The 14,084-nt window shown below is 47.3% G+C and overlaps 1 protein-coding gene across 4 annotated transcripts in view; it reads left to right on the top strand.

Moving 5' to 3' along the window:
• The window catches only part of FRMD5 (FERM domain containing 5), a 340,836-nt gene that overhangs the window by 297,286 nt on the left and 29,466 nt on the right, over window positions 1-14,084 (top strand). For all 4 annotated transcript variants that reach the window (XM_060149061.1, XM_060149054.1, XM_060149053.1 and 1 more), the window contains exons 3-6: window positions 919-961; window positions 1,191-1,269; window positions 9,820-9,917; window positions 12,087-12,210. In XM_060149061.1, the coding sequence (XP_060005044.1) occupies window positions 919-961; window positions 1,191-1,269; window positions 9,820-9,917; window positions 12,087-12,210 (344 nt within the window). The remainder of the gene's footprint in view (window positions 1-918; window positions 962-1,190; window positions 1,270-9,819; window positions 9,918-12,086; window positions 12,211-14,084) is intronic.

Below are 14,084 nucleotides of genomic sequence, written 5' to 3'. Positions count from 1 at the left end.
TACAGTGGTAAACAAGATAGACTTTTCTGCCCTCACAGAGCAGTGGTTTTCAGCTACTTCCAGATAATCAGACCCCAAATATCAGCAGTTCTAGCTCTCTGCAAATTAGCAAGTTTCCTGATTATCATAAAAGCAACAAACATCAATAGTGCATTTTATAAGGCATCCATGTAGAAGTGGGAAACTGATATAGGACGTTCTCGTTGCTTCCTTTCCCAAATGTAAGTACCATGGGAAAAAATGCATTGCTACTATGTCCTGCCTCTGTGAAAATCCAGGGGAAACAGGATACTACACATTGATTGCAGTTAGTTATCTTATGAGACTTAGATTTTAAACATCCCTGGATGCCAAGGAATCCTGAGGATGTATTCCCTAACACAAGGGTTGGCAATGCATTGCTCAAACAAAGATCAAATATACACCAGCCATCCCTGCCTTCTCCACATTTATGAAATTCCACCTGCCAGTGCTTTCTAGAGCTGCTACCAATAGCCTCTGTGTGTCATCCTGTCCCCACTGCATAACACAAACACAACCCATTAAAGGGAGTGTTTCCCTACTAAAAGGCCAGGTGGGGCTCTGTCCCCATCACACATATGTGCATTCATTTGTGCCTACGGGCCTGCCAGAAACATGGCTTGGAACTCTGGCGCCCTACGTTGGAAGGCGGCATTGCCAGGGAAGCCCAGAAATGGCATCTGAAGCTGGATCTCTTCCCCCCTTCACAGCTGGTTCCATGGGGAGCTTATTTCAGAAAATCATATCATTCTGTACTCTCCAAGCCTACATATCACAAGCTTCTGAGCTGCTTTCACCCTGGGCTACAATCTGTCTAGTTTTTTAAATTGAATAAAACAAGTTATATTTGACACTGCTTCTCATTAGGGCTTTCTTGTTCTGTGTTCTCTGTTTCAGCATTGGTTGGAGTTTACAAAGTCTGTGGGGAAGCAGTTGAGATGTAAGTATTGTCCATGAAAAGACGGAAGCCTCACCCCTGGGGAGGGTGGGAGGAAACCTCCCACTTGCAGTGAGTCTTGGGAATTTTCCACTGTTCTAAGTGTAAGTTGGCCCTAAACATGTGAAGATTTTCTTCAGATGGTTCAGAGACCTGTGCATCCCAGTGGGGCGGGGAGCCCAGTCATCTTCCTGGGAAGGTCTTCCCGATGGGCACCTCTTTTTCTCTGCAGCCCAGCCTCCATTCACCATGTGTTTCCGCGTGAAGTTTTACCCTGCAGACCCTGCTGCCCTGAAAGAAGAAATAACCAGGTAAGGCTGAGCCCATGTCCCTCAGCCTCTAAGACTTGTTGGAGAGGATAGGAAAGAGGGACTGTAGCTTCCTAGATCCTCTACTTTGGAAGCTCCCAGCTCTGATAGGCAAGGAATTCTTCCTAAATATAGCCTTACTTCTATATTTCATTTCCACATGCTCTCTTTGCTCATCCCCTCAGCAGAATTGCAACGGAGTGAGCTTCTTTCCTTCAAGAATACTTCGTCTTAAACTGGTCATCTGCAAAGGGGTGTGGAGTAATGAATTAATCAAAAGCATTTGTTCTTTTACCAATGATGTGGCCACCATGGATGTTTTTGGAGACGGCCGTGTTGCTGCTTATGTGGGGGCTTGAAATAGACTCCAGCGGCCTAATGTACTTGGGAAATGGTAAAGCAGGACGCTGAAAAATGAGCTGGGAAACACTGAAGATTTTAAATCCAAGTGGGTGACCTCCCATGTGCTTGTGGATCAGGCCCGTGATAAACTCTTCCTTGTGGGGATCATGTTCTGTGGCAGGCAGCTACAGGGAATGAATCCTGTCTCATCCAGCACCCCTTGGGGATGAGAAAGAACCTCTGTGCCCACACCATCCTACAAGAGGGTCAATGAATTGGAGCTTCAAAGCTCCCCCAAGGGTTTTGTGTATCTAAGCCAAATTCACTCTAAAAGTCTGACCTCAGAGATTTAGAACTCTCTGAACTGGGATCCTTAATTTTTATATTAGAAAGATGTAATTTGGACATTAGCAAAACCTTGATGTTACCTTGTAAAGGGTGGAGCCCTAGGTGAAGAGATGATGCCAGGGAATCCTAGAGCCGTGGAAGAGACAGCTCTGCCAGCTCTGCCCCCGCCTCCCTAAAACCTTACAGACAGCAAAGATTGGGACGAGGCCATTGCCAGTGTAGAGACTGCTTGTCCGCTAAGGCCTTGAGACCTATTTCTAGATGCTGAACTCCACATGAGCCCCAGTGGAGGTTGAGGGGAATCTTGCGAAGGAATCAAAAGGATCAGGAAGGTTGTTTCCTCCAGATGCTCTGAGCGCACCCACCACCCACTTTAAAGCACTGAGGACAGTGAAGTGTGTAGTTACAACCCAGTCTCGTGCTCCTTACTGGGCACATGGAAACTGCAGGCTCTGCTCGTCCATGTGGAAGTGGATGTGGCCCCTACTTTGCCTGTGAAAACCGAGCTCATCCATATTAATGAGCAATCCTGTAGCTTTAGGCAGGAGAGTGAGGGTAGAACCACTGTGTTTAACAACTTAAACAGAGAGGAGTTTTGGTAAAGCACTAGCCTGCCCTGCTCACGACTTCCAGAGCGCTTGCCACAGTTCTGTACCTGCCCCTCCTTCCCCGCTTCCCTCCCCCTCCCCCCTTTCCTTTCCTCCCTCCCTCCCCACCTTTCTCTCCTGAAAGAGGTGATGGTGCCAGGGCAGACCTAGAAGGCCACGCTCCTGTCCACATGTCAGGGCAGATTTAACACATCTTTGTTGAGAGCCTAGCACCTCGCCTCCTAACACCTCGCATCAGGATCACCTTTTCTGCACGTCACTGGACCAACAGCAAGGATGAGAGGGTTTGGTCTAACGACTCAGAGGGCTGCCAGTGACAGCACGACAGACACACGGCTTTCTGATTTGATTAAAGGACAAAAATATATAGTTCTCTTGGCCCTTAGGAGGAGGTCTTTTTCTTTTTTAAGATTTCTTTTTAATGTGTGGACCATTTTTAAAGTCTTTATTACATTTGTTACAGTATTGCTTCTGTTTTATGTGTTGGTTTTTTAGCTGTGAGGCATGTGGGATCTTAGCTCCCTGACCAGGGATCAAACCACACCCCCTGCATTGCAAGGCAAAGTCTAAACCACTGGACTGCCAGGGAAGTCCCAGGAGGAGGTCTTAACAATACAATTTTCTAAAACAAATGTCACTACATGATACTAATGTACAGACCCTCCTACCCAAGGAGCAGCGTAGACCAAGAGGCTCAGATCCTGTTTCTGCTACTTCTTGGCTGTGTGGCCTTGGACATAAAATAGTTAACTTCTCTGACCTTCAGATCCCTTATTTATAAAATGAGGATAGTAATAGTACCTCCCAGCTTTGTTGGGAGGATTAACCACTACACGGGGTCTTGTACTTCTTAATACACCCCCAGGGCGCCTGGCACTGAGCAAAGGCTCACTGTTTACTGCCAGGTCGATTACATGGTCCGTGGACCTCAGGTGCTCTGCATGGGGCACAAGTACAGTTGGTTCTGGCTTTTCTCCCTTGTTTATGTGATAATCCCCACTCCTTTTCTGTCCTAGCTAGAGTCCTAACACTTAAGCAGCTAACTTGTGAGGACTGGGAAAGCCATGGCCAGGCCTCTCTCCAAGTCAGCAAACTTCAAAGACACTGGCAAGCATGTGAGCTCCTGCCCCTTCCGCATGCAGCTGTGCCCATCATCCTCGACTATTTTCCCCTTGCTCTCTGCCTCACCAGCCTTCCTTCCCTAGAGGGCATTTTCCAAGCGTTGTCAGGTGTGCGGACCTCAAGGTGCCTGGGCCTGATTTGGAGTCTTTGTGCCTCCCCCTCCCTGAGGCGTTCTGTGGAGGCCCTGGTCTTCGCTGCGTCTTTATCCTCATTCACATCCCTGCTGCTCTTAAAAGAGTGGGTACCTGCCCCGGCCTCATTCAATACCCATAATTCATTACTGGCTTAGAGCTCTCCACCCCACCTTCCTGCCAAACTAATTTAGCTGTCAGTGTGGTTTTTTCCCTGGCAATATCAGTCCTAGATTTCGCTGCCGTCTCAGCTACTCCCATAAAGCCAGGCTTAGAGGAGGGGATGAAGAAGAACTGTGCTTCAATTTATCTCTTGGACTCTTCCCAGATGATAAATTTAGTTGCCAAATCCTGATTAATCTCTTTTGTCATTTTTTAAATAAATAAATAGATTTTCTTGTCTGAGCTAGAGACAAGGCAGAGAAGATGGGGATTAGGCACCAGATAGGCACCAGATTTAGCTTTTAACAAGGGCTGCAGGTGTTCGAACTCATTGAAAGATCAAGTAATAGAAGGAAACTGAGTGCACATGGGGCCCCGCCTTCCAAGGAAGCAAACTGCCTGACACATGTTTGAGCAGGTGCTCAAAAAATGTTAATAGACTTTTCAGGTCATTTATTTTTTTAAAAAAAGTTAATAGAGTTTATAAGTAATGTATTCCATCAGTGAACATCACTTGAGCCTAGCTTAGGCTAAGATGCGTTGGCAAACTTTTTCTGTAAAAGACCAGATAGTAAGTATTTTAGGCTTTGTGGGCCATATGGTCTCCGTCGCAACTAATCTGTTCTACCATTGTAATGCGAAAGCAGCCACAGACAGTACATACATGAATGAGCCTGGCTCTGTTCCAATAAAATGTTATTTTATCTCACTGGGGACTCTGGTGGCAGGTTTAGTGTGCCAATCCTGGGAGAAGGAATCAAAAAGATCTGAGTTCAAATCCCAGGTGGTTCTTTAACTAGATGTGTGACAAGGCAAGCAACAATATCTCTGATCACTCCCTTTCCTCATGTATGAGACAGGGATAAAAACAGTAGTCACCTCATAGAATTGCTGAAAGAGTGCGTGTTAAACAGTACAGTGTGTGGCACACGGCATGTACTCAGTAAATCACTGCTATATTGTCTCTCGCCACTGGAATGTAAGCTCCATAAGAGCAGGGACTCTGCTTTGTTCTCTGCTGTATTCCCAGCACCTGTGGCTGTACCGGGCACATGTGTGTGGATGGATGGATAGAGGGATGGTTGAATGGATGGATGGATGGATGGATGGGTTGGTGGTTGGATGGATAAATGGATGGATGGATGAAAGAATGAGTGGATGGGTGGGTGGGAGGGAGGGTGAATAGGCACAGGATGTATAGGCTTTCTAGAAGAATATTAAAAGTGACAAAGCATAATCTCTAACTCCAAGGAGCCCGCAGTCTAGTTTGGGGGAGGAAGACATACTAAACAGGATCGTAGTTAGGAAAAGGGATGGCAGAAAATAGAGGAAACCAGGGGCGAAGAATCTAATGAAGGGAAGACAGGGCCAAAGGATCTTTTGGAAGAAACTCTTCAGGAGCTGCCAGTGCTTTCCAGAGTTCAGAACCTTTAATTGTGGAAACATCTCTGGATTCATCCCCATCCTCTGATATCAGAAATCAGAATGCCAAAGCCAGTTCCTTGGATGTACATGTTCCAGAAATACATAGGTTTTTCTTGGTCATCTTTTTTTTTTTTTTTAAACCCTGAAGAATCTCTCTCTTTTTTTTTTTTTTTTGGCTGCATTGGGTCTCTGTTGCCACATGCGGGCTTTCTCTAGTTACGGCGAGCGGGGGCTACTCTTCATTGTAGTGTGCGGGCTTCTCATTGCAGTGGCTTCTCTTGTTGCGAAGCACGGGCTCTACGCGCACGGGCTTCAGTAGTTGTGGCTCACGGGCTCCAGAGCGCAGGCTCAGTAGTTGTGGTGCACCGGCTTAGTTGCTCCGCGGCACGTGGGATGTTCCCAGACCAGGGCTCGAACCCGTGTCCCCTGCACTGGCGGGTGGATTCTTAACCACTGCACCACCAGGGAAGCCCTCCTTGGTCGTCTTTCAGGCTCTCACACACTCTGCCTTTGGATGGTCCTCCATCAATTTAGGACAACCTGGCATTTAAACAAAAATGGAGGTGAGGTAAAGCCTCTTTGAAGCCAGAAGGAGACAGGCAAAGTTTAACCAAAAAAGTGTCCTAAAGAGAAAGCTTTTTGTCTTAAATCTGGTCTAAAGCTGATTTCTTTTTCATTCCAGTGAGAATTTCTCTCTGATGACAAAGAGTTCCCCTGACTTCATTTAGGACCCTTTTCTCCCTAACCCATAGCTCACTGAACCACCATGCGGGTTCTGTTTCCTTAGCTATAAAATGCGAGAGTTAGGCTCTGTAACTCCTACTATGAGGGTCTGAGACTGGGGAGCCCGACCAGCCTGCTCATTATGAGCTGCTCATTATAAGCAGGCTGATCCCTTGCCTGGCAACTCAGTGGCCCTGGTGCCAATGCCTCAGGCAACAAGATAGTCTTCCTTAGGCCCTTATGTCGCAGGGGAGAACATGCCAGGGCCTCTTGGGAATAGGTCTAAGGATGCTATGAGTCATGTGGGATGTATTTCCGTGACCAACAACACTGAGTCATTGGTTACCTCCTTAAACGAACAAAACACAAAGCTTGACGGAAGCTGCTGTGGGAGAAAAGGGAGGGGGGACCCCTAGTGTAACTGTCAGTTGATTCTTTCCTGAGCTCATCTCGTCCTCTGCAGACTGTGGTGTGTTTCTTTAGGATGTTGACTTGCCCCTCCATTCCCTCCCCCTCCAGTTGCTGCACCATATTGCTTGACAGTGTTCCCACGGCCTTACCCTTGACCTCCCTGTAGCTGTTCTACCTTCTGAAGTCTGAAGGAACCCCGCCCAGCAGCTCACCTGAGGCACCGGTCATGCACCTATCGTGGTTCTCACTGTGAGGAGCGTGTCCCCCTTGGAGCTCTAGAGGAGCCTTTTCAAACCCAGCAGCACCCACACACTGACTCTCACATGCTCCTCCCCGGGGTGGGGGGTGTTGTCCTCGCCACCACATTGAGGACCACTATCCAGAGCCTTTGAAGTATCTCCTTCAGTCCCGTACGTGCAGCCCCTGAATTTTGGATACAGACAAGCAGAGAGGTGTGGGAGGAGTGATGCATGAACTCAGGCCCCGGGAGTGATCTGTAAGTAAGAGGCCAAAGGCTTGCTGCTACATCCTGCCAAAGCCGGTGGAAGGTGGGAGTTGAAGCAGTGAGAGGCAGAGGAGCGCTGCCCCCTTCCTTCCACACACCTGTGGCATTTCTTCGTGGGAAGCAGAGTGAAGAGAAGCTTGATCTGGTAGATCCAACTTAAAAAATGACTACTCATTGCACGATGTCTTTTTCCTTCAGTTCTCCTTGGGGCCGCGTGGGAGTGGTTGGGATAAGAAGGGGAGTTCTTGTTAACTTCCGGACCACAGTAGTCACCTTCCCTTTGGTTTGAGGAGGGCAGTCCATCCTGATGTGGTTAGAAGGATGCTTGCGAATTTTCTTAGGACAGTGCTTCATAAATTTTAATCTATGTACAGATCACCTGGGGATCTTGTCAAAATGATTCAGTAGGTCTCAGATTGGCCTAATTCTCCATTTCCAACAAGCTCCCAGATGCTGCTGATACCCCTGTCATGTGGGCCACACTTTGAATAGCAAAGCTTTGGGAGAAAAGGAGGTTTGACTGCTCCTTCGTTTCTATGTAATGACTTGAATCACCAAGCCCCGAGCTCTCAGAGTCACGTGATGGTGCCCCTCCTCACCCCAGAAGTTGTGCTGTCATTGGTCCTCTTTCTTTTGAGCATTTTCACATGATCAGGTGGGCATGGAATCCTCTGTTTTATTCTTCAGCCTGAAAACAGAAGCAATAGAAACACCTTTAGTTGTCCAGGGAGTGCCCAATTTCTTTTTGGTTCAAACTGATGGAATTTAAGGGAATTTTACCGTATTCCCATTACTCCTGTGAGGATGCTGTAGTTATCTATGGCTGTTTAACAAAATGCCACAAAACTTCACTGAAAAGTATTTCTCATCTCTGAGTGTCTGTGGGTCAGGAATTCAGGAGCGGCTTAGCTGGGTGCTTCTGGCTCAGGGTCTCTCCTGGGGTTGCAGCCAAGCGGTTGGCTGGGCCTGTGGTCATCTGAAGCCTTGACCGGAGGATTCACTTCCAAGATGGTGTACTCACACGGTTGTTGGCAGAAAGCTTCAGTTCCTTGCTAGCTGTTGGCAGAACGCCTCAGTTCCTCACCATGGACCTTTCTATAGGGCTGCTTAGGTGTCCTCGAGCAGAGTGAGTGATCCAAGAGAAGGAGAGTGCAAGAAGGAAGCTGCAGGGACACTATGACCTAGTCTCAGATGTCAGACACTAACTACCACTCCTGCTCTAGTCTGCTTGTTAGAAGCAAGCCACTCAGTCTAACCCACCCTCAAATGGAGTGAATTAAGCTCTACCTCTGGAAATGAGGAGCATCGAGGAATTTGTGAACTTTTTTTTTTTAACCATGCCACGCGGCTTGTGGGATCTTAGTTCCCCAGCCAGGGATTGAACCCACGACCTCAGCAGTGAAAGTGCAGAGTCCTAACCACTGGACCTCCAGGGAATTCCCTGTGGACATATTTTTAAACCACCACAGATGCCCCCTGCCAAGGACCCACTGTGGTAGGTGACTCACTTAAGGGTGTGATACCCCTGGCCTCTGCTCTTCTCAGGGCACCTGTGAGGTTATGAACATCAGAGACCCCGCTCCTTGTAAAGACCTTTCAGAATGGAACGTCAACAGTTCCATTCCACGGCAACAGAGTCCACCCAATTGCTTGTGAAACTACAAAGCAGTTATAGTGCAAAGAGGGTAGAATAACACAGTGATGAAGAGCCAACCTCAGTCCTGAATTTGAATCCTGGTTCTGCCACTTACCAGTTATGTGCCCATGAGAAGATCACTTAAGCCTCAGTTTATCTTAAAAAAGGGAGATAATAACAATATATATCTCAACGTGGTATGCGAAAATTAGGTGAGATGCTGATGTCAAGTGTGTAAGTCCTGGACTGGGAAACAGTAAGTGCTCAATACACATCAGCTACTATTAGCTGTTCTTGATAGCCTGCTTCCACCTGAGGTGAGAGCTTCCTACGGTTGAAGAAATATTAGCCACAAGTTTCTGCATTTCCTTCACCGGTGCCTCTTCTTACACCTTATTCAAATTCTGAGAGGTCTGGTTGACCTCTGCCCATAATGAGGGCCATTCCACGTATGGACAGATTGACTTGGCAAGCCGAGGCAGAACCCTCGCTGGGGCTAGTTCCTTCACCACCTCTCTGCCTCTTAAGAGGTAACGTCAGCAAGGAGAGAGGCCCCATCAGCCCCTCTCTTATGACACAGGTTTCTTTCTCGGCACTGAATTGAGCGGGGCCGGCTCCTTCCAACTCCCAGCACTGGGGGGACGATGCTTTTAACCAGGAAGTGCCATTTTTGTTTTGGTTTTTGTTTTTTGCGGCATGCGGGCCTCTCACTGTCGTGGCCTCTCCCGTTGCGGAGCACAGGCTCCGGACGCGCAGGCTCAGCGGCCATGGCTCACGGGCCCAGCCGCTCCGCGGCACGTGGGATCTTCCCAGACCGGGGCACGAACCCATGTCCCCTGCATGGGCAGGCGGACTCTCAACCGCTGCGCCACCAGGGAAGCCCGCCATTTCTGTTTTGAGCTACAGAAGGAAACTGACAGGTTGTTTTGAATTGAACTTCAAAATCAGTTCAGGGCAAAGTGCTTGAAAGAGCCTTCAGGGAAATGAAAACTGTTATTTGTTCTGTGGTATGTTTTGAGATTTTTGTTTTAATGTAGTAAAAGTGTCCCGACAGAGATTTTGATAGGCTTATATTACATATTTATGTCTTTAAAGCAATCAAAGAAATCCTTTATAGTTCATTTTCTGTTTTCTCTCCAGGTATTTAGTCTTCCTGCAGATCAAAAGGGATCTGTACCACGGCCGCCTCCTCTGTAAAACATCAGATGCTGCCTTGTTAGCAGCTTATATCCTTCAAGGTAATGACTTTTGACAGGATAAATTTGCCTTTCATGCTAAGTACTGATTACATTATTTCAGTTACTGCAGATGACTACTTCTTGGATATAAACAGTATCTAACTTGAAACAGAGCCCGAGTTAAAAGACTTTGCCTGGACTCCCTAGACCCAGGAAGCTCTGACCACGCAACCTTAAATCGTTTGTACCTAAAGTCTTTCTGGCAGCCCCTTCAGACTCTGTTCGGGGGGGGGGTGACTTTCCTTGCACCCTTGGTCGATAAAGTTATCAAGACTCTGGAGAGTAATCCAAATCAGCTTTTTCTTGTCTTTTTATTCAAATCTCAAAGATGTGAAGCACCTTGGAATTCTGGTATCTGTTTCAGAGACCTTTCCATTCAGAGTGCTCTAAGTTAAAAATGTTTCCAAGTAACAAACCCATTTTCTAACATGCAAAGAAGGCAGAGTTGGGGTTGTACTCAGCCACTACCCAGACTGGCGGTTTTTGCAAAACAGTGGGAAAGGTACGTACTCTTCGTATGTGATCCTTTCTCCTTTCGTGAAATGCAGGGGACTTCTGAGTATTCTAAGTTCGTAGACTTCTCTTAGTCCTTTGGCCTGAAGCTGTCACTGGGTTATTTTGGACCATAGCACTAAAATCATGAAGTTTCTATCAAAGAATCTGAATTCATAATCAGAAATCTGTGAACTCCAGGAAGCTACTTTGTGAACAGAACATAAAAAAATGCTTGCCAACAAGAAACTAAAGTTCTTCCAGCAAAAAAAAATATCACAGCTGCGTTAAGAATGTAAAAGTCAACCTATTGCAACTTTGACTTCTGAGACTCCTGTTTTTAAAAACCTCCTAAGCCTGAAGTCTAGAAGGTACTTGCCAACTTTAAGGTACCCAAAGATACTCCTTTCATTTTTTAAAGGAAAACCTGGTCCCATCTAAGTGAAATTTTAAACTCTAGTTTTACCCTGACAACCATATTGAAATTTTCTTTTTTTTTTTTAATTTAAAGAAGTTATTGATATCCAACATTGATGTTTCCCATTTGGAGCTTTCTAAGTAAAATCATAATAAATGACTCCATGGCTCAAGATCACTTCAGACTTTAAGCCCAGGGAAACCTTTAGTCTCTTGCTAAATGACAGAAATTCCCAAGTAGTCTGGAAGGCACGATGAGGAGACCTGTGCCACAGAACAATATTCAGTTGTGAAAAAAGGGCACATTTTCCTCTTAATATTTACTCCCCACTCAAGACTTCTCACCTGCACTGGTTGTGGTTCTCACTAGGGGAGGAGAAAAGACAACCACAAAGCAGCTGAACGTCTTAACATCCTTCCTCCTGACACACACAGTGTTCCCTGTGGAATGCTGCATGTGGAGAAGGCTGGATTCTGACCTAGGAACACATTGTAGGGAGTAGCGTGGGCCCACTGGCCACCCCAGATCTGAGATCTCAGCAGCTTTGGGGATGGACTCTGTGAATCTGCAGGACGAGAAAGCCCCACCCCCTGCTGGGCACGGAGGAGTCAGCCTTAGGACCTGGTGCTCCTGAACTCAGCGGCACTTTCTGCTTATAGCCAGTCTTCCCACTCTGCAGCCCTCTCCAGGGGACCTGGCACCTGTTCAGCCCTCAGTGAATATTTATTCAGATGTATTCACTGGATTTGATTTGATTGGGACTGAGAGTTGAGTTCTGAGTTTGGGTCACGGTTCATTCATCATTTTGCTGTGTCCCTGCTAAAATCCTCAAAACGAGATTTAGTCTTTGGAGGTGGCTCAGGCCCAAAAGCTTCTGTCTTTCTGATCAAGCTCACAGTTTCCTGTGCTGCCACAAAGAGCATTGTTCTCAGGCTCTCTTCTGGGAGCCTGTGGGCCATGGTGCAGGCTTCTCCTCTTTTATTGCAAATTTACATGTGATGACCTCAGAACGCAGGGTCAGCTCTACCTTCTCTACTTGGCCTTGATATCAACTCAGTGTGCACACCTGGGAGAACAAAGGTGGGCCTGCTCCTGAGGAACATGCCCTCTGCCCGACTCACAGCTGTGCTCAGGATCCACTGTTCTTTGCAACTGTGGTGCAGACTTTAGCTTTTGCTCTCTGTGTTCATCTCTTGTTGTTTTGCCAGTGATGATTTACCTATCTCCACAACTGTTTTCCTCTACTTTCCTTTTGCAAGCGGAGATTGGGGATTATGACCCAGGAAAACACCCTGAAGGCTACAGCTCCAAGTTCCAGTTTTTCCCTAAACATTCAGAGAAGCTGGAAAGGAAGATTGCTGAGATTCACAAAACAGAACTCAGGTGCGTGACACTCGGTTCAGGCCAGGCCACTGTCTCCCTCACAGCCTGAGCACACAGCCTCTGCACTGCATCCTCTGCTCCTGCAGACCCAGCCTTCCTGACTCTGGGATGTACCATTTTCAGTGATCCACTGACAGTACAACCTCAAGGCTCCCTCTGCAAGAACAGTGGTGTAGGCTGAGGCTCAAAGGCAAGAGAGAAGCTATATAGGTAAGGAAAATGGAGAAGGATTGGCCTCTGAAAGGTATTTGCTTCACTAAGATAAATGAAGAGACAGAGGGAAGAATCATGAACTGGGGAAAAGGAAAAGGAAAACGTAAACAGCAGAAGAGGGAAGAGAGGAGGGGTTAAGTGGGGTTGTGAAAAATGGGCAAGCCTCCGACCTTGGTCCGTGACAGTGACAGGTGGCTTCTGGATCAGTGGATGGGACCACACAGGGCTGGCCTGATTCATAGCTGGTGTGGGTGCCTTGAGAGCACCTCGTTCAAGGGTGTGTCTTCAGTACTGCTTCCTCAACCCCACACCCCTGCACTGAGGGAAGGAGGGGAGAAGCAGCTGGAAGCAGGAGGCTTGTCCTCCTCAGATTCTCCTAGGTCACCCAGAATGTGCCACATCCCATAAAATAGCATCAGTGCATCCTCTCACCCATATGAAATAGTGTTTTCTACAAAGGTTGGTTTTTTAAAAAGCAGCAAAAGGGTGTTTAGGCTCTACTTTGTATGGCATACTGGAGCACAGATTCCCCAAACTGATAAATTAAGAAAAAATTTATATACAATACAGCATTGTAAAATAAAACCTGCTATCATATTAATACAGTGCAATTTAAAAAAAAAAATCTTTTCAAATGTTTGTGTAACTACCTTTCTGGGGAAGGACAATGTCCAAGGGGTGGGAAAAAGATATTTCTAATGATAACATTAACCTTAAACTAGTTCCCACCTGATGCCCCCCGAAACAAAAAATCTTCACCTTCACTCAAAGATTTTACCAACAAATACGTCCCCAAAGCCTCTTTAGCCTTATAAACAGACCTCCTGCCCACTGTGTGTGGTTGGACTGGTCCCCACCCTCCAGAGGAATGGAGACACCTACCAGAGGTGTCTAGCCGCCTCCCACCCCTCTCCCTGTGCAGGTGCTGCCCCAGCTCCTCCCATCACTCTTAGGGAATAGTGGCCCCTTGTGGTACAGGTCAGAATAAACACATCTGTGAGGGCTCCTGGCTCATTCAAAGGAGAGATCAAGGGTGTGCTGGGACAGCCGGGAGCCCCTGCCAGGAGGGTTTTAGGAGATGTCAGAGCAGTGGGGACAGTCCTCCAGAAACCTCATAGAAGTCAGGGGATTCCTCAGGAAATGATGCCCACTTTGAGGGTCCCAGAGGGTTGAGGGTGAATGCAGCCCACGGAGCCCTCCAGTCTCCACACGGGGAATAAGGGGGCTCCCTGGAAGGGGTAGCGGTGCTCAGCTGCCTCTGGTGCCCTGTCCTTTGCCTGCTGCGCCAGCATTTTCCAAACACCTTCCCTGTGTCTCAGGTGTGCTGGTGGGTGTAAACATCTGCATTCTACAAAATGCCTCCTTACACAGGTACTACTTACACAGGCTCAGCCTCATCTTCATAATGTAAAACTGTGTCTGTGTTTCCTTTCTCCAACTCTAACATGCGTTCCTTGAGGGCCCAGACTGCACTATAGTTTATGGTGTATTTCATACGGGGCAGCACAGAAGCTGCTGAGGTGCTGATTGATTGATACGTCTCCAGAAAGACACTAGAGGGAATCTGGTCTGCTTCTCCCTCAGGCTGGCTGGTCTTCCTGCCCTGCCATATTACTTGAGGCAAATGATGAACTTAGAAAGTTTCAGTCCTGCCCACCAGC

This window comes from Lagenorhynchus albirostris, chromosome 1 (assembly GCF_949774975.1).
Source record: "Lagenorhynchus albirostris chromosome 1, mLagAlb1.1, whole genome shotgun sequence".
Taxonomy (NCBI): Eukaryota; Metazoa; Chordata; class Mammalia; order Artiodactyla; family Delphinidae; genus Lagenorhynchus; species Lagenorhynchus albirostris.
This window is presented reverse-complemented; position numbering and strand designations above follow the sequence as displayed.